At 41.9% G+C, this 21,273-nt stretch overlaps 1 protein-coding gene across 2 annotated transcripts in view; it reads right to left on the reverse strand.

Annotated features, from left to right (window-relative positions):
• Positions 1-10,588: 10,588 nt before the first annotated feature.
• Positions 10,589-21,273, reverse strand: part of SNX4 (sorting nexin 4) — a 70,196-nt gene continuing 59,511 nt past the window's right edge. For both annotated transcript variants that reach the window (XM_072728748.1, XM_072728671.1), the window contains exons 11-14: positions 20,648-20,747; positions 18,458-18,603; positions 16,664-16,778; positions 10,589-11,772 (exon numbers count right to left, since the gene is read on the reverse strand). In XM_072728748.1, coding sequence (XP_072584849.1) covers positions 11,725-11,772; positions 16,664-16,778; positions 18,458-18,603; positions 20,648-20,747 — 409 coding nt within the window. In that variant the 3' untranslated portion in view covers positions 10,589-11,724. The remainder of the gene's footprint in view (positions 11,773-16,663; positions 16,779-18,457; positions 18,604-20,647; positions 20,748-21,273) is intronic.

Below are 21,273 nucleotides of genomic sequence, written 5' to 3' on the forward strand. Positions count from 1 at the left end.
CCGAGAAAGCGGGCTCGGCCCCCTAGATAGATGACCTGAAATCACAGAATTTCTAGAAGGTGGAGCCAGGGGTCAACCCAGGCCTGAAACTCCACTTCAGAACCCCTGGGCTGCAGCCTAGGGCCTGCCCCCGTGCCCCAGAGCCCCCAGCAGGGACACCCTTCCCCAGGCACGAGGCAGTGGGCTGCTCACAACCAGGGGCTCCCCTGGGAGCAGCTGGGCGCCCAACCCTGGACCATCCGGGCAGAACCAGCGTGTACTGGAATGTTAACAACATCCCTGTTACGCTCTATTTCTGTTGAAATATAGTACAGTTTGACAATACGAGCGTGTGCTTGTGTTCAAACCATTTGAAAAATATGCTGCTGATCAAGCGGGGGAAATCAGAGAGCAAAACCCTCAGGCTTGTTCAGGAACTCTAAAAAGAAAAAAATTAAAAAAAAATTTTTTTAAGGATGCAGAAAAATCTCAAACTGTAACTGGAAGGCTGGGGAAATGATTAGAGGGGGTTTGTGGGGTCTTAGGTCAGAAAGAGGCAGGTCAGGGCGCCCGGGTGGCTCAGGGGTTGAGCACCTGCCTTGGGCCCAGGGTGTGACCCCGGGGTCGCGGGATCGAGTCCCCCTCCCTGCAAGGAACCTGCTTCTCCCTCTGCTTCTCTCTGCCTCTCTCATGAATAAATAGATACAATCTTTAAAGAAAAGAAAAAAGAGAGAGGCAGGTCCTTCCTCCCAACCATGGATGCTAGTGCGTGGGGATGGTCTCCCGAGATCTGCGAACCCCCAGGAGGGCCCAGACCAGAGGCCCGGGCCCCAGCCCCCTGCCCAGGTGGGCCCTGCAGCCTCAATTCCCGCCGAGGTGCCCCGGGGTCGGGGTCAGGGGGGGGGGGTGGGCAGCAAACAGTGGGCTGAAAATTAGGGCACATCATGCAGGTGCAGATGACTTAGGAGCACTTTCCCCTAAGGGATTTTATTGATGAAATCTGGGCTGGAAGGGTCCAAGTTCAAAGGTCTGTTTATTATCTTTTTTTTACCCCGAGGAATGTGGCTTCTGGGTTAATGTTTATTCTATTGAATAATCCAGTTTTAAGCATGTCAGTAAGAGCCGGTGCTGCTCTGACCGGCCTGGGGGGGAAAAGGCAGCTTTGCCCTGGGTTCAGGTGGCGGCGAGCGCCGGGCTCGTTGGGCGCACTGCCACCTGGCGGCAGGTGCGCGCGGCGCGGGGCGGGGCGGCCTCGTAGGGCTCCTCTCTGATTTCCAGTTTCTGCACCTTCACATGGAGACCCTAACACTTACTCTGGGGTGGGGGTGGGGGGGCGGTGTGGGATGATCAATGAGCTAACAAATGTGTAGTGCATAATGCATAGTACATGGTTTGGGGTTTTTAAAAGATTTTATTTATTTATTCATGAAAGACACAGAGAGAGAGAGGCAGAGACCCAGGCAGAGGGAGAAGCAGGCTCCATGCAGGGAGCCCGACGTGGGACTCCATCCCAGGACCCCAGGGTCACCACCTGAGCTGAAGGCAGACACCCAACCACTGAGCCCCCAGGTGCCCAGTAGATGTTTAATAAACTGTAACTTCTTTAGTCTTATCGGAAAAGAGCTTGATATCCCCATCCGAGGCTCTTCTCATCACTTGCATCCTGACTCCAGGGAGAAGCTGCAGAGGCCACGGAGCCCACTTTGGTGGCAGTCGCCGCCAAATCAGAGGTTGAGATATTGGCAAGTTGGAAGGGATGGGCGAGTCTAACAGGAGATATTTAGCAGAGATCATTAAGGTTCTCAATGACGTGTGTTGTCCATCAAGTGCAGAGACATGAGGGATGCCTGGTTGTCAAAAAAAGACCAAGCCAAACACACTGAGGGATTTTAGGAAAAGATAGTTCAAGGAGCGTCCATTGGGTGATTTTGCCCTGAAAATTCTAATTTGACCCACAGCTGTGAAGAAGCAACACGCATGGTAGGTCATTAAGATGTTCGTATGCCATGACTTGGTAGTTCCACTACTAGGAATCTACCCAGGGGCAATAATCAGAAATAACTGTATACAAAGATGCTAATCGCAGTATGATTTATAAAAAGTGAAAAATTGGAAACAGTAAATGCCTAATAATAGTGGACCAGTTCATTAAATTCTGATTTCTCCATATGGAGTATCCATATGTGTCCTCAAAATTTTCCAAGGGAACGTGCTCATTATAGAAGTTGAGGGGGAGGGGTAAATCAGGATATAAATGAAAATAGGGGATCATAACGTATGGATAAACTTCTCAATCCAATGAAACATAAGAATTAAAAGCCTGCCTACACCTAATGGGATGGCTTTCAACTTGTGTAATACATGAACCGACAAAACTATAAGGATGAGTTGGCAAGTCCCACAGTGAAGTAGGAGATTTTAATACACCTTTGTCAGAGGTTGACAGATCAAGCAGATTAAAAAAAATCAGTAAGGAAAAAGGTTTGAACCCCGCAATTTAAAAGCTTAATAAAATGGTCCTACGTGGTGTACCACACACGACAGCTGAAGAAGGCAGCATGTATGTTCTCTTCAAACGCACCTGGGACATTCCTAAAACTTGGCCACACACACACACCCCGAAACCAGTAATTTCAGTGCCTGGTGCTAAATTCTAAGACGGGGGAGGAACAGGCAATTTTAGGAACCAGAGGCTTTGGGGTTAGAAGCTCAGAGACCTCCCAGAGGTTACGGCTAAGATGGGTTTGCGAGGATGGTTCCCCGGGTGAAGGAGATGGGGCTGGGGCTGAGCCCCCGCGGGGGCAGCAGAGCAGGCCCAGGGCACCAGGACTGCCCGGAGCATCCCTTGCCCTCCACAGAGCCAGGCTCTCTGAGCCCGCTTCCGCCTGCATATCCAGGGGCCTCACCAAGAGCGGGGTTCAGTTTCCTTCTCTACCAGGAGGCGGGGGGGGGGGCTTCAGTTACCTCCACGCTGGGGCACGTCCCCCGACAGGAACATGAGCTGACCGCGAGAAGAGGCCACCTGGAGCCCAGGTGTCAGGCCAGCTGGGTGAGCCCACAGCAGGTGGGAAGGCACCAGACTCCCGAGGCTCTGCGGCGACGAAGCTCCCCGGCCCTCCTCCCCAGGTACCCCCAGCGCCTGCCAGGGCCTCCCGGAGGCTGGGCAGAGCGAAGGGCCATCCAGGGCTCGAGGCCGGTGTAGCCCTGCTGTGCCACCCGGTGGGCCCGTGGGCCCCGGGCCCAGGCTGCCTGTCAAATGCAGGCATCACTGGCTTCCTGCTTGTCGCACCGACGTGTCGCATGCCCAGGCTCCTGTTAGGCGGGGACTCCAGCGGTGTCTGCGACAGTAACTGTCCCAAGTCCCTGGGTGGTTGACCTGCAGCGTTCATCCCAAATCCTCTTTTCTTTTCTTTTCTTTTTTTTTCCTTTTTCTTTAAAGATTTGTTAGAGACTGAGAGAGCGCCCGGCAGAGGGCAGGGGCCGAGAGAGAAGCGGGGAGCCCCATCAAGACCCCAGGACCCGGGGTCACCCCCCCCAGAGCCGCAGGCGGACACTGCCCGGCTGAGCCCCCCAGGCGCCCCTGGAAACGTCGTTGCAGCCACCTGCGTTCCCAGCCACAGGCCCACGGGCTGGGGAGACGGGCGCCCTGCCCCGAGACCGCAGCCATCGGCCGTGTGACTGCCAGCGCGTCCCTTCCCCTCTCTGGTCCTCTCTCCTCATTTTCAAAATGAGACAAAATCATCTCCAAGCTCATTTCCTTTTTGTTTCTCTGCAAGCTCATTTCTAACTGAAGATTCTGGGGTCCGATCCCTGGGGGAACTGGGCCTGCTCTGAGGGTCAGGGGGCACATCTCCAGCCGGAGCACCTGCTGCCCTGACCTGGGGCTGCTGGGCCGGGAAGGAGACGCAGGGCGCGGCCCTGACCTTGCGGAGGCTCCACGAGGGGCCGCCGCCACCTGGAGCAGCAGCCACCCTCCCCCCAACCAACACAGCGACACGAAGGGGACACCGGGGTTTCCCTCAGCCTGGACATTTGGGAGATGCGAGGAGGTCCTAGTGCGAAGCCGGTCCTCCGGGTGCGTCTATGATGCGCCCACCCGGGGGGCCCCCGACAGGTGTGGAGGGCCGTGCACACCTGTAAAGGGCTGTTTCTAGAAGGACACACAGGAAAGCACAGCGGCGGTTCCCTCCGTGGAGAGAAGCAGGGGAGCGAGGGGCGGGGGTGAGAGGGAAGGACACACGCAGCTTTTCTAAGTGGGCCTGTCGCGCGACTTGGAAGAACAGTTTTTTCCTTTTTTTTTACCACCTTAATATATTAACTTAAAAACACGTTAGCACTGTGGAAATGTCATGCACGCACCTCACGGTCTGAAAGGGACGGCGAGCCGCGTGGCACATTGATGCTCTTCGTGCAAGACGTTTCCTTCCCTCCGTGAAGGCGGGAAGCGCCTGTCCCCGCTGCTCAGTCTTCCAGCTGCGGCCAAGCCTGCCCCCCTGTGAGGCCCGTGCCTCGGCCCAGCTCCAGGCTCTTTCGGGCCCTGCCCCGGAGCCCCGCTGTGGCCAGAAGTCCTCGTCAGCGCACCCTGGGCGTCCTTGTCATCGTCTTTATGTTGGATCTCCTGCCTCCTCTCCCCACGGCTTCCTGACCCTCGGGCTATGCTCCTGTTTTATTTTTATTTTTATTTTTTAAGATTTTATTTATTCCTAAGAGACACAGAGAGAGAAGCAGGGACCCAGGCAGAGGGAGGAGCAGGCCCCATGCGGGGAGCCCGTCGCGGGCCTCGATCCCGGGTCCTCAGCATCAGGCCCTGGGCCGAAGGCGGCACCAAACCGCCCCCTTCGTTCCTGTTTCAGTGCAACATCCCTTAGTGGCTTCTTGAGGAAGGGTGCGAGGGCAGGGATTTTTGTGAGAGCCCATACTCAGAGGAGTCTGTTCCGCCCCACACCCCATCGACACTTGGGCCATCGGGGTGGCTACCGCGTGTCTCCAAAATTCTCAAGGCGTCACTCTACCCTTTCTTGGCGTCCAGGAGATTCTTCTTTTGAGAAGCCTGATGCGACTCTAGTGGCAATTCTCTGTATATGTTGACTGTCCGCCCGGAGCACTTCCCTAATTGGGGTTTCACAGCGATGCGCAGTGGTGGGCCCTGGAGCATACGCGGGAGAGGTTAAGGCCTGGACGCGCAGCTCTGCTGTTGCATCCCCCGACTGGAAGCCCCTGCCTCCCGCCCGCGTCACCCATCTCGCCCACCACCCCACTCACTCCTCTGCCTGTGTATACGGCTGTTCCCGCTTTTTTTTGCTCATTTATGAGCTTTGCTTTGTAGATTCCACATACAATCTAATCGCTCCCGCCACCGACCGCCAACCAGCGCTTGGCACGGCCCTTTCAACTTCACTCACGATCCTTCTCCCCAGTAGGCCCGTTTCCTCTAACTCCTGAGTCTTCCTGGGATTCAGGTGTGTAAATCCGCTTGTTTCTCAGAAGTTTCAGGGGCCACCATTTTGCTGAGTCACTTAGCACCTCCTCCATCTTTTTATCTTACAACATTTTGTGGACATTTATTGTACACGCTTGTATTTTCTTCCATTGCCTTGAATGGTACTTTAAAACAAAAAACTTGGGCACCCGGGTGGCTCAGGCCATGATCTCAGGCTCCTGGGATTGAGCCCTGCTCAGCGGGGAACCCGCTTCTCCCTCTCCCTCTGCTGCTCCTCCTGCCTCGCATTCTGTCAAACAAATAAATAAAATCTTTAAAAACATTAAGAAAAAAAACAACAAAAAAAGTCCTTACTATCATCTTAGAGAAATTTCGAGAAGGCATGAAGAGAAACTCATGTCTGAATGACTGTATTAACGAGAAGTCTTCCATGATTATTTGATGAAAGCCTCTGTAGTACTATGTTGGTTATTACCATATTATTTTCAGTCTTAATTTTTTAAAAATATTTTGTTTATTCAGTCTTAATTTTTTACCATTATTACCCATCTACACATCTTTATATCATTAAGTTTCACATGTTTTATTTATTTTATTTTTTAAGGTTTCACATGTTTTAAATTTAGCTTTTGATATAAACTCGTAAACTTGGAACTAAGAAATCAGTGTTGCCTAATTTCTTTTTTTCTTTTCTTTTCTTTTTTTTTTTTTTTTTGGTATAACTGCATTTGCTAAATAACTGCACCTAAACAGGTCTGGATTTGGCCAAACCATTAGCTTAATAGCTAGTGATATTTCACATTTTATATCTATCTACCTGTCCCCCTCTATGTGACAGCTTGCCACTCAAAGTCTGACCAGGAGCACTGACATGAGCTGGAAGCGTGTTAGAAATGCGCACCGAGGCTCCACGCCAAACTACTGAATCAGGAGTCTGCGTTTTACCTAGATCCCCCCAGCGATTCCCCAGCACACGGCTTAGGTTGGAGAACTCGTCCAGTATTGCCCCGCAGACTGCCCCATTCTGCGCCCCCCCCCCCCACTCCTCGCAGTGCCGAAGGTACTTTCTTGTCAAATATCTTGCAGTTTGAGCATCATGAAAGCTGCCTTTCCCGTCCTTCCCCCGCCCCTCATGGGTCTGCCCCAGAGCTCTCCTCTAGGTATCTTGACACTAAAGTCCCCTGCTTTTCCAAAAGAGAGAGAGGAAAAAAAAAAAAAGCTCCAGAAAGTCCAGGCTCTGAATCCATGCTAGTTGGGTTCGAACTCTGGATCTCCGGGGTACTGGCTGGGGGACCTCAGGGAAGTCACATCACTGCACTGTGCCCGTTTCCGCTCTAGCAGTAAGCGTTTGATGCATGTTACGCTATGTCCTCTGAAATCAAGACCTTACTTAGCAACTGAGTTTTTAGGATTTTCTCCTTGTCTTCTGCTGAGTGGTGCTTCTGTCACATAGTTACATAAAAGGGATGTTCTATGCATTTGGGCTTTTTGCCGCTGAATCAACTAGTTTCACCTTCATGTGGGGATGGTTTTATGATTGGCTTCTGAATCAACAGATGCCCTAAACCTTCTGGACTTGGGATTGCTCACCTGGTGGACATAGTCTCTGAGCTTCAACGATGGGGCATCAGCTTCAGAGTTCAACAAATATTGAGGAAAAGGATCAGCAATGAGCATAGGAAGCAACAGGGGATGGGGATAGTTTCAGGAAGGTTGGGGTGAAAGCCGGACAAATGTCAGCAATGGTGGGACAGACGGAAACGGGGACATATACTGTGTAGTGCGCTGTCCCGTGATGGACTCGACGTCCCCAACATTACATATGTTGGCCACAGCTTTCCCACAGGCGCCCTTTATCGGAGTACGTTGCCCTCTACTCCTAGTTTGCTGAGTTTAGTTTTTTTTATTGCAAAAACGAATTTTTTTTTTCCGAATTTTAATCTTTGATCTTTAACATTGCTCTTAGTACGATGCCGACGCCAGTTGTGCGGAAAGGGCTCCGGAGAGATGTTCACAGCAGCGACAGCGGCGGCTCTTTGGTCTGGAGGCTCCGGGGCAGCCTGGTGTGTGCGGGCAGGGCCCTCTGCTCCTTGACCGCCTTCAGGTCGGGGCCAGCTTCTCGGCAGTCTCCGCAGTGACAGGCTTCTGTGTGTCCTTGGCAAGTTTCTCAGTCGTAGAGGGCTCACCTCGGAGATCAATTTGGGTCCCGACGAGCAAGAAAGGAGTCTTTGGCCAGTGGCGAGTCACCTCAGGCGCCCACTTTTCCTTCACATTTTCAAATGAGGATGGAGAGCCCTGAAAGACAGGCTAGAAATCCGACTGTTTGTGGCCAACTCGGCGGTCGTGACCTGCCATAATCCTCTTGCCCCACAGTATCTAAGTCCAAGGGTACGTGGCTCTCACCAATCCTAACCGTGACTGCATAGTTGACAAAAACAGTCGGTGCACACTCAAGACGGAAATTTGCGTGTTGTGTAGGACACCAGGAGACGTGTTTTACCAACGGCACCATCGCCACACACTTGATTGTCTGCATTGCTCGAACAGTTGTGTATCCACCTTAAATATTTCAAATTCAATGATGACCTCAGCTTCTCTGCGGGGGCGTTGGCAGCACTGCCAGTTTGCTGAGTTTTAAATCATAAATCAGTGTTGAATCATTTTTTCCTACATATATTAAAATGATAACATACTTCTCCTTATTCTGTTAAGATGGTAGGTCATGGCCATTGACTTTCAATGTTAAACCAACCTTGCATTCTGAGAGAAACTCTACTTGATCATGACGTGCGATGCTCCGATTGCTGGGTCCAAGTAGCTAATTGTTTAACAATTTCTGTGTCTATGATGATACCGATGTGTAACTTTCTCTTCTTGAGAAGTTCTTTGGCCAGTTTTGGTATTGTGGTAATAGTGTCCTCATTAAAATAAAAGGGGGGGAGGAAGTATTCCCTTTTCCTTATTTTCTGAAAGTTTGAAGCTTTTCCTTCCCTAAATGTTTGATACAACTCATCAATAAAGCCATCCAGACGTGCACTTTTCTTTCGCAGGAATATTTTTTATGATAAATTTCTTCGGCATAACGTTATTCAGATTTTCTATTTCATCTTGTATCAGTTTTAGTAAGCAGTATTTTTTAAAGGAATTTGTTGACTTCATCTAATTTAAAGTTGCCCATAATATTCCTTGTTATTCTTTTAGTGTAAGATCTGTAACATCTCCCATCTCATACTTGATAGGAATAATTTGTGCTTTTTCTTTTTCCATTGAGGTTTGCTAGAGGTTTGATTTTATTAATCTTTTCAAAGAACCACATTTTGGCTTTATAACTATTTTAATGCCTTTAATTTTGCTCTTCCTTTCTTCTATTTACTTTGGATTTAATTTGCTCATTTTTTCAATAGCTTATTCCTTCCTTTTAAATATATAGACATTTAAAACTATATAATTTAGGAAGAAAGTATAATATCACTGATTTTACCTTTTATTATTTTATTTCTCTGGGCTACTCACCCTTGAAGGAAATTCCCAAATCTTTTTAATAGGGAAAACTTTTTATGAGAAATCAGTAAATTCGACCCAGGGGGAGAGTATGCATATAAATCTAAAGAATGATTATAAGGATATAAAAAGCCTAGCATTCTTGTTACATAACTCTTGGTTTTTCGTTCCATTCCAAGCTGGGTGTGTGTTTATTCTAAAGATGCTTGAATTTTAAGAACCCGCAGTTCCTGTTTTGGATGCTATGTTGTAATTACCAGTGACTCATTCAGACATACTCAAGTTTTGGATGTAAATGAAGGTTAAGTATGACTTCAGTTAATTTTAATGCTTTGACTATACCAACTGCATCACTAGTGCGCTGTCAAAATGAAATCTTCCTCTGTTACTATTTACATTAATGTAATGAGTCATTTTTCTTCAGTCATCGCTTTTATTTTTATATTTAGCTTTGAAGATTTAAAGCTCATCCTTCTTTAATAATTCATTTTAGCATTCTGATTTTTAAATAGTGAAAAGGGTTACTGCAGATTATTTTCTTTATATTTATTCTGCATAGTACCAAAAATGATCTCCATCATAAAATTTCTTGAAGAGTTTGTTTGTTTGGGGGGGTTGCCTGGCTGGATCAGTCGGTAGAGCATGCAATTTTTTTTTTAAAGATTTTCTTTATTTATTCATGAGAGACAAAGAGAGAGAGGCAGAGACACAGGTAGAGGGAGAAGCAGGCTCCCTGCAAGAAGCTTGCTGTGGGACTGGCTGTGGAATCCTGGGATCGCGCCCTGGGCCAAAAGCAGATGCTCAACTGCTGAGCCACCCAGGCATCCCGAGCATTCAACTCTTAATCTCAGGGTCATGAGTTCAAGCCCCACGCTGGGCATGGAGCCTACTTAAAAACAAAACAAATAAAAGAACAAAAAACAAGTTTAAGAGAGTTTTTTTTCGGTTGTTTTAAAGAATGATTTGTGCTGGGGATCCCTGGGTGGCTCAGCGCTTTAGAGCCTTCCTTTGGCCCAGGGTGTGATCCTGGAGTCCTGGGATCGAGTCCCATGTCGGGTTCCCTGCATGGAGCCTGCTTCTCCCTTTGCCTGTGTCTCTGCCTCTCTATGTCTCTCATAAATAAATAAAATCTTTAAAAGAAAAAAAAAAAAGAATTATTTGTGCTATCAAAGGAAACTTTTAAAAAAGTAAACCCAAGTCAAGGTATTTCTAAATAAACATACAACCCAAGTGAATATTTGCATGTTTTAGAAAAAATATTTTTCCTAATCCATCTTTTAAAACATAGGTAACAACAATGGCCTTCTCAAATTAAGTTAGCTAGTAGAAAAAAAACTAATACATTTTACATTTAGTATAAGGTTAGTTTCCGGGAGAAGGCTTCTAATTTTTTATTTCATGAGTTGTGAGATGATATAATTCAATGGAGTGAAATGAGTACCTGCAGATAATCTTTGCTTCTAACAATTTTTTTTTAAAGCAGTAAAATTTTAAAAATTGAATCTCTTTTCAGCATCTTATTTTTTGAAAAACCCAACGTTTTGGCCTAAGATAAATGTACACAACCAAACACTTCAAAATAAAATATGGCATGTATTATTTTCTCACAGGGCATCAGATACTAATATATATAGATCATTTTGTTAAAATAACAAAATCACATGAAAATCAGCACAATACTTCATTTATTTATTGTGTAAGTTTGGCAAACAGCACAAAAATCCAGCAACATTTTAAACGTGTAAAAAAGTCAAATGCTGAACAGTACTGGGGCTTTTTCTTACATAATTAGTAATAATGAGAACCCATTTAAAATACTGCAAAGCTAGCAAAATGAGGCGCTTGGCTTCTGAACATATACTGCAAACATACACACACATACGCACACACATACACAAACAATATAATTTATCTTTACAAAAATTACAGCCAAGCAATAGAAAAGAAGGATGTTAATAATGAAGATACTAACACATATGTTCACTACATATATCTTATACTTTGAAATGCTACATCTTGTACCCTGAAATGCCATGTGTAGAGAGCCAAGCAGAGTAAATTTAGGCTCATCACTGAGGTTAAGAACTATTTGAAAAGAATTTAGTGCTTATAGGTAACATATTCAATTAAAACTTTCTATATAGCAATTCCTGGATCATAACAATGTGTTCCACTATATATCTGAGAAGTTGAATCTTCTTTGTTGGCAGTATAAAATTTCTGACCAGTATCAAAATTCTGGTAAAACACAGATTGAAGGCATTTTCTAGTGTATGCAAATGTTATAGGGGGCATCAATGAATGTGGGAGAAAAATCTTAGATTTCACACTAAGTTTCTGCTGAGCTTTGTCAAACCAAACAGCTCAACTATAAGGCAAGAAAAAACACCCCCCTATAACAGATTAGTGGGTCTTACCAAGTAAAGATAGGAATTCAATCTTAGGGAAAAACTCCCTACATAAACAGATCAGAAACAATTGGCATTGAAACAAACAAATTACCTAACATCTTAACATTCAGTCATTGGTTCAGAAGCCTGACAAACAATCTATTGGTATATATTATCAAATTAACTTTTTGGAATCAGCACCAGTCCCCAAAACCTCAAATTATAATATTTAATATTCATTAAAATACATCCTTTTTTGTGCTATATGAACACAACTATAATCAAATTAAAGAAAGTTGAATTTATTCAACTTCTATATTTTTGTGTATACTGGGTAGCAACTTAAGTTTTTTTTAATTTACTTGTGCTTCTGTTCTGGGGCACTTTGATTGAAGAGAAATTCATTTCACAGGATTACATCTTGCTAAAGCATTCCTTAGCATTGGTCCAAACTTGAATGCCCTTTAAAAAAAAATTAAAATAAATAAGTAAACTTTATTTTATTTTTTTTAAAGATTTTATTTATTCATGAGACACAGAGAGAGAGAGAGGGAGAGAAAGGGGAGGGGGGGAGAGGCAGAGACACAGGCAGAGGGAGAAGCAGGCTCCATGCAGGGAGCCTGACGTGGGACTCGATCCCGGGACCCGGGGTCAGGCCCTGGGCTGAAGGCGGCACTACACCGCTGAGCCACCCGGGCTCCTAAATAAGTAAACTTTAAAATAGGATTTTGGACGAATTCTGAAAGCCAGAGTATTTGGCTTCCTGGTATAGTAAATTTCACTTTTTGGAGTAATTAACAAGTCCAGCAAAGATGGCACTATTTTTCTGGCAATGGCTAATATAAGTCAATGTCTAATGCTTCTGAAAAAAGTAAGAGAATCACTTGCACAGCCTATCTTCAAAATGGAGAAAGAGCTACAACTTCTTTTTTGGAAAACTGAGTTTTTCAAGGTTCATAACATAAATTTATTTACTCATATCATGTTTGCATCATTTCTATTTGTAAACCAAACAAGTTTTCAGGCACTCTCTCTATGTAATACTTGAAAAAAAAGAAAAAAAAAAGTTATTAGTTCAACAATAAAAATGAATAGACTTAAAAAAAATTAATGGCTTATTAAGTTATTAGTCTAACAACTAATGTTTTGATAAAAACCAGTAACAGACTAACTTATCAAATCCTTCTCAGTGGTCTTAGCAGGCTTTAGCACAAAGTTAATATGATTGATATAATATACCTAATATGCTTCAACAAAAATGCATGTATATAAACATGTAATAGTAAAATCTAACGAAGTGGTAGAAACAAAGGTATTTTTTTTAACAAACAAGATTCTCCAATAACTGCTAATTTATGAACAAGCAACATTTTAATACTTAAAGTACATCAAGGCTTCAAATATTAGAAAAAAAATCAAGAATGTTTTTATTTTTTTCCTCCTGATGAAATACAAAAAGCAAATTTATAAATGTCTCAGACTGGCTCAAGTAGTATCTAATAGAGTATCCGCTGTCAGAAAGGATAAGAGATCTTATGCGCTGCCATAGGAAGAGATCCACGAGACATCAAATGAGCAAACGAAAACAACACACTAGCACGCAACACAGTCCTGTTTTGGTGGGGAAGAGAAAAGTGTGTATTTTCTAAACGACTGTGAATGTATAGAGAGGAAGAATTTTCACCTAATATGCTTTTGAATTTTTTAAATTTTTGCAATGAGAGTATGTTACTTTTGTGATAATTTTTCCGCTCTAATCTTTATTTAAATTTCCTACCTTCTACTAATCTTGGGCTTTGTTCTTTCTCTAGTCCCTTTTGATGTAGTTCGATTGTTAGAGATTTTTCTTGTTTCTTGAGGTCGGCGTCTAACACCATAAATTTCCTTCTTTGAACTGCTTTCATTGTGTCCCAGATTTTGGACCATTGTACTTTCATTTTCATTTGTTTCCATGTATTTTTTAATTAACTCTGTGATTTCTTCACTGACTCACTGGAGGTTTGGTGACATGCTGTTTAGCCTCCACCTGTTTTGTGTTTTTCCAGTTTTCTTCTTGTGATTGATTTCTCGTTTCACACAATTGTGGTCAGAAAAAAATGGTATCATTTCAGTCTTCTTTTTTTTTTTTATTTTTTTTTATTTTATTTATGATAGTCAGAGAGAGAGAGAGAGAGGCAGAGACATAGGCAGAGGGAGAAGCAGGCTCCATGCACCGGGAGCCCGACATGGGATTCGATCCCGGGTCTCCAGGATCTCGCCCTGGGCCAAAGGCAGGCGCCAAACCACTGCGCCACCCAGGGATCCCCTCATTTCAGTCTTCTTAAATTTTATTGTGCTTATTTTGTGGCCTAATGTGTGATCAATCTATCCTGGAGAATGTTCCATGTGCACTTGGAAAGAATGTGTATTCTGTTGTTTTTAGATGGAATGTTCTATATATATCTGGGGCCAATGTGTCACTCAAAGATACTGTTTCCTTAATTTTCTGCCTCAATCATCTATCCTTTGATTAAGTGGGGTGTTAAAATCTCCTACTACTATTGTATTACCATCAATTTCTCCCTTTACATCTGTTAATATTTACTTTATGTATTTCAGTGTTCCAGTGTTGGGTAAATACTTAAAATTGTTATTTCCTCTTGTTGGATTGACCCCTTTAACATTATATAGTGTTCTTTTTTGATATAAGTACTGCCACCTTGAGTTTTCTTCCCATTTCCACAGAATATCTTTTTCCATGTGATAATTTTTAAAATTTAAAAAGATAAAATAGCTTAAAAATCAATCAAGTATTTCTTAAAAGCCTCAGTCCTCCTTGATTCAACAAATTAGAAAGTCACTATCAAAAAGGTTGATGAAAATAACTTAGAAGTGATCCTGACTTTTAAGTGCTGATAATAATACGTTTTATATAAAATATGTTTTGGTTTACTACTACTACAATACAGCCATTTGATTATATTCAATTACCACTTTGGATAGCTGACATTATAACAAAGTATGGCATATTTTAAAAGTTAATATGCAAGTAAAATAAACAGAATATAGATACCCACATTATTCTGAGAAAAACTAATAATCTTATCTTCTTGTACTTAATTTTAAGTTTCTAAAAAATAACAAAAAGAAGAATTCTGCAGATTTTCAAATATAAAAATCTTTTCAACTTAAGGAAAAGAATAAACATGATGAAACTTTATAGTATTGTTCTTGGGAAATAAGGTATACACATTTTTCTAATCTCATGTGAGTGAAGTATGGTTTACCATGGTTATCTTAGGACACGAGGAGACAAACAAGACATCCAACAGTATATCCAAATACACCTACAACGGTTTTTTTTTTTATTCAGAAATCAATTTCTAGCACTCTCAACCATCCTACCCTAAGTAAAGTGGGGAGAATAGTTCTTTGAGCCACTACATTCTACTTTGGAAAAGTAGCAAACAGAAGATCACCAGGGGCTTATATAAGAGTCTTTTATAAAAACAAAACAAAAACAACTCTAAAAAATACTTGTCTTATCTGATCTTTCAGACCTCCTGAGATTAAAAAAGGTAGGTTAGAAAAAAAGACAAAATGTGGAGCAATCTGTGAATCAGGGAGGCAGCAGGAGTTGGCAGGAAGACAGTAACAGATAAAAACATTATCAAGTTGCGGGGCTCTGGGTGGCTCAGTCGGTTAGGCGTCCGACACTTGATTCTGCCTCAGGTCATGATCTCGGGTAGTGAGATTGAGCCCCACGGTCGGGCTTAGCACTGAGCATGCTGTCTGCTTAAGATTCCCTCCTCCCCTGTGCTCTCTCTCCCTCTCCAAAGAAAAAATATGGGGGCACTTGGGTGGCACAGTTAAGCATCCAACTCTTGACTTTGGCTCAGTTCATGATGTCAGGGTCATGGGATCGAGTCACATGTCAGGCTCTGTGCTCAGCGTGGAGTTGGCCTGGGATTCTCTCTCTCCCCCTCTGCTTTTCCCCTCCCTGCTTGCACACTCACTTGATCTCTCAAATAAATAAGTAAATAAAATCTTTTAAAAAAAAAAAAAAACCACTATTAAGCTGCTACAATTATACTCACCTGTCAGCAAGTACAGACGGATGAGTCATGATTTTAACTTCTCTTAACTAACTCCAAAGATCCACTACGTGAAGTAACTTACAACACTTTAACTGAGGCATAAATATGAATTTGCCCAACACAAAAGGAGCCCACATGACCATTGCTAGAGTCTAGTATTTACATCTTAAAATATCTTTGTTCGCTATGCTATTGCTGGTGATACCAAGTGGAAAGGGCTAGGGAAGTGATGGTGCCTAACCAGTAAACACACATTTTGGTTGAATTAAATCACAGATTGTTTATAGGAGTATGATTTTTCCCTCTAAGAAGGTCTTCATAACTGTAAGAAATAATCTTGCTATATATGATTTACTGAGATAATGCATGTTAAATCTCTTGGTAAGTTGTGAAGTGCTAGACGTATGTAAAGCACTGGTACTAACGGACAGACATACAGGCAGATCGTGGGTCATAAAAAAGGAATTAGAAAAAGATTTAATTATCGATTGATTGATTGGTTCATCAGAGAGAGAGAGAGAGAGAGCAAGAGCGAGAGTGCACGTGAGCACACAAAGGAGGGAGGCAGAGGAAGAGGGAGAAGCAGACACCCCATTGAGCAGGGAACCTGTCTCAGGACTCGATCCCAAAACCCCAGGGATCACGACAACCTAAGCTGAAGGCAGACACTTAACTGAATGAGCCATGTAGGGGCCCCAAGAAGGAATGTTTTATATTTTGTTCTTACATCAGCATTTTAAAGATTTCAGCATTATCAAAACACATATTGAAACAGGATAAGCCTCCAAGTTCTTATCGTCTACTACGGATATCAGTCATATGAAAAAGACTTACGATGGCAACAAACCATATCATAACCACATTTTCCCCAAACAACGTTTAAGGTATTTTCCAATCAAAGTACTACATATCACTGTTAGGACAGTATCTTATGCTCCGTCCAAGAACATCATATAATTTAAGTAATGTTGTTGGTATGTATTTTCAAATACAAGATACAATAAACAGGGCATACAAATTTGGAACGTTAGGTGAATGAAGACTCAGTAATTAACATTCTGGTTGTAATATTCTTTCAAAGTTAAGAAACCAGAAAATTAAAAAAAAAAAAAAAAAAGAAAAAAAGAAACCAGAAAATATTCCAAAGGATGGGGGAGATTTTTTTTTTTTTTTGAGAATGGGTTCTAAAACAAAAATAAACACTCTGGTTCAAATAAGAGAAATCAGTTTTAAAGGAATTTGTAAGCACTTTTGAATATACTTGTACCTTCACGTACCTTTTTGCACATACTGATCTGCATGACTGCATAGCTTATGAGGGCTTCCTTTAAATCATGGTTCTTTTGTTCTTTGAAGCGTTCAATATCAGCCCAAGCATTTTTCACAAATTCTCTGAAATAAAATGCATAATTACTATTACTCTTATTCAAATTAAGAGGACTATATATTATAAATTCTAATAACCAGTTCTCATTTGCATTGGCTTTTATTTATCTATATGAAGGAAAAAGCTATTGTCTGTATAAGATAGTTCTATTTTTCCCTTCCTAACAATTATACCACAAGAAGAAGCAGAGAGACAGTCAATTTATTCATCTACATTTTAATAATATTTTTGCCACAAGAATCCCGGCTTCAAATTATTCCTATAAAACAGCTGTCGATGGCTCTCTGAACCGGCTCACAAGCCCAACAGATGCCATGTGAAGTTGCCTTCCAAGGGTCACTGGAAAATATACTTTTTGACAACACGGATTATGTATCACTATTATTATACATCCGCTTTAAATGACAACTAGAGCTTTAAAAATTCTGAGAGGCATTTGTCTTTTTAATTTCATTCATAAAAGTTTACTTCTACTTATTTGGTGCCAGCAGCTCTAAAACATAACAAAATTCCTCAAAACCAGTGAAACATTCTTGGTCTGCCTTGACCTACTCATTATCAGATAAAAAACAACAATAAGAAAAATAAGCCAAACAGTGAATTTCTAAATTCAGAAATGTTTATGGAACAATTACATGCCAAGCCCAATGCAAGATGTTGAGACAAAGATGAAAAGACCCAGCACTGACTTGGAAGGGCTCTTGGGTTAGCCAGGGACAGTCACAGAGAACAAGCCACCACCCACAACAAAACTACCCCATGCTCTTGTAGCATGAATCAAGTGCAAGGCTAGAAGTAAGCCTCACAGAGGAAGTAGCACAAGAGCTGGGCAATGAAGAATGATCAGGCTTTCGTCAGGTGATGAAGAAAGGGCGAAGGGAATGTGCAAAGGACAGAAATCAGAAGCGCAGGAAAATAGTATTATAAAGTTAAAATTCTTTCTTCTTACTCTTCCCCCCCATACGAAAACTGTTTTTATATAACATGATTTTTAATAATTGAAATTTCTTAGGATTCAATCACTATATTTATTTTATTTTGTTTTAAGATTTTATTATAATAATTTATTAATAAATAAACAATTAATTATATTCACGAGAGACACAGACAGAGAGAGGCAGAGACACAGGCAGAGGGAGAAGCAGGCTCCATGCAGGGAGCCCGACGTGGGACTCAATCCCGGGACTCCAGGATCACACCCTGGGCTGAACGCAGATGCTCAACCGCTGAGCCACCCAGGCTGCCCGACTACATTTTATTTTAAAAATTGACTGATTTGAGAGAGAGAGAGAGAGAGAGACTCAGAAGCAAAATCTGCACTCAGTGCAGAGCCTGATGGTGCTCAATCCCACAACCACAATATCATGACCTGAGATGAAACCACGAGTCTGATGTTTAACTGCATCACTCAGGTGTCCCTCAATCACTATGTTTTAGAAGAACCAATAGAGGGGTTCCAGGCTGGCTTAGTCAGTGGAGCCTGTGACTCTTGATACCACGGATTTAAGTTCGGGCCCCACACTGGGTCTACGGATTCCTTAAAAATAAAACCTTAAAAAAAAAAAAAGCCCTAGGAGAATAGGCTATAATGCAAAAATGTTAATGAAGATGGGAAATGGTATTAAAAAACAATCTGCCATGTAGTACATATGTGTAGCTTTGTTCAACATCTCAGCATTTTTACCTGCCTTCCAGATTTTTAGACTTTAACTGCTGTTCTCCTTCATTTATTTGTTCTTCTAGCACCTTTATTCTGGCTTCTCTCTGCTCTGGAGTTTCTTGACCAAAGAGCTTGGTGGTCATTCCCTTCAGAGAAAATGTTCTCACAGTCTAAAAAGGAAACAGAAGCACGTGAATGGATAAATAAAATATGGCACATACACACAAAGAAATATTATTCAGCCTGAAAAAGGAGGGGCATTCTGACACAAGCCACAAGGATGAACCTGAGAACATTATACTAAGTGGAAATAAGAAAGTCACAAAAAAACAAATATGATATGATTCTACTTAATTTACGCTTTCTCAAGTCAGAAAGACAGACAGTAGAATGGTGATTGCTAAGGGCTGGAGGGAAGGGACAGAGCTGACATCTAATGGTACAGTTTCCGTTTTCAAGATGAAGAGAATTCTGTAGGTTGGTCGCACAACAACATGAATGTATGTACTACTGAACTGTACCCTTCAAAATGGTTAAGATGACCTTTAGTATAACCATTCATTAACCTACGCCCTCAAAAAATTGCTCTTAATTTATATCAATGTAAATTCAATAGTTGTACTAAATTTTTTTCCCACTATTTTGTAAGTCTGAAATCGTAAGAGCAAAGATTATTTTTTAAACAGAAAAGTAGGAACACCTGGCTGGCTCAGTTGGTAGAGCATGTGACTTGATCTCGAGGTTGTGAATTCGGACCCAACACTGGGTGTAGAAATTACTTAAAATCAACATAGATGGATAGATACATATATTCATAAACAGAAGAAGGAAAAGAAAAAAAACAGGTTAAAAATGGTTAAGATGACCAATTTTGTTATGTATATTTAAACCACGATTAAACTTTTTTTTTTTTAAGGTAACAGAAAACTTTTGCCATTTCCCCCCTACCTCAAATAGAAGCATTGTAAGTCTTAAAACCAGGGGGCTCCTAAAAATGATTACTAACACTGGAATAATAGTCAAATAGTCAAATAGTCAATAGAAAAATAGAATAGTCAAAAAGAAAAAAGAAATTCTAACCAAACTTCTTAACCAAATGGAAAACTTCTGGGTGAAGTTACTAGGCAAGTTATTTCTTTAGAGGTCATATTTTTTGAAATTTCTCTACAACATTAAAATAGGTAAAATTCAACAGGTCACAAAGGAAATAGACCAAACTAAAATAAACAAAAAAAACATTAAAATCTGCATAACACACACTGAAACTTGAGTATCATTCAATAAAATAGGATGCTTTCCCTTGGAAGGAAGCCTCCAGCATCACTGCCTTACACTTCCTCACTCTCTAGAGTTTACTGAGAGAAACATTTTTCCCTTCACATGTAGGAGTAGAGAACCATGCTCTTTGAAAATGGCCTGGAAATTTCCCGAGCTCTAAAAATAAATCAAGCCTAGTGCATACATGTTTTGTGGTCAATGGTCTTTTCCCACATGTATCTGTGACTTTTTAGGCATACCAAAATACTTGTTAACTATGAAGTGACTGATAAATGGTGGCACTGTCACTATTTCATTATTTCCAGATTGTATATTCTTACTATAATAGCTACTTTATTCCAATAAAGTGGTTGGACAGTAGAAGGCTGATTATAAAAACAATCTAAGGTTCATACCATAGATACAGAATTTTCTTCACAAGGATTCACGGTATACCAAAAGCTCCTTTTTAGGAGAGTTGCACTGATTCTAACTGGGTAAGGCTTTTCAAAGTAAGCCAAAATTTTTATCATATACTTTGTAAAATTAAACCTGACAAAGGTCATTATTTCAATCACAAAGAATGTTTTTTCATCTGGACTTAACATAAATGAAAAGACATTTTACTACATAGAGCAATGTTGGCAGAATTGTTTTGCTTTAAGATTTTATTTTTAAGTAATCTGTACACCCCATGTGGGGCTCAAACTCACAACCCCAAAGTCGAGTCACAAGTACCACTGACTGAGCCAGCCGGGTGCCTCGGTAGAATTTCTTCCAATGCTATATAATACGATGTTTACTGGCCTATGTCTTTTTATATAAAGATCACAACCCAAAGAATTATAAATTATTACCCTATAAAAGCTACAGGCATCTTGAGTATTACAGCTGCAACTCACTCCTTGTATGGCTTGCTGCAATGATATGCACTGAGACCTAAATGGAAACACTTACCCCTGTTGCCAGTTCCTCACATTGCTGCTTTTTGGATGCTAAGTCCTGAGCAGCCATCTCCAAGTCATACTGCATAAGCTCATGTTTCCTGCAAACAGCCCTAGGATGAAAAAAAGTGCTGCCATTTAATTTTTGTGGTTTCTCTTTTAACATATTAAAAAAAAAATTTAGGGACAAAGGGGTAGGATTCACAATGTCTTAACAGGCTGAGAACTTGTGTACACAGGATTTTCAGGTTTAAAATGTAGTAGCCCAATATAAAAATTAAATCTAGCATGATGCCTGGGTGGCTCAATGGTTGAGGGTCTGCCTTTGGCCCAGGGCGTGATCCTGGAGACCCGGGATTGAGTCCCACATCAGGCTCCCTGCATGGAGCCTGCTTCTCCCTCTGCCTGTGTGTGTGTGTGTGTGTGTGTGTGTGTCTCATATATAAATAAAATCTTTAAGAAAAAAGAACTATATAGAATCCACTGTATTCAGCAACTTTCTTTTGCTTGGTAACTTGAAAATACCTTGGTGAAACTCCTGACTACTCAGAGAATGAACAAGGCTAACAATGTGTGGATGTTTTTACACCAGTTACTAAACAGCTAAAGGAAAACAGGTACTCTGCTGTACTAACAGAA

This window comes from Vulpes vulpes, chromosome 1, assembly GCF_048418805.1.
Source record: "Vulpes vulpes isolate BD-2025 chromosome 1, VulVul3, whole genome shotgun sequence".
NCBI classification, from domain to species: domain Eukaryota; kingdom Metazoa; phylum Chordata; class Mammalia; order Carnivora; family Canidae; genus Vulpes; species Vulpes vulpes.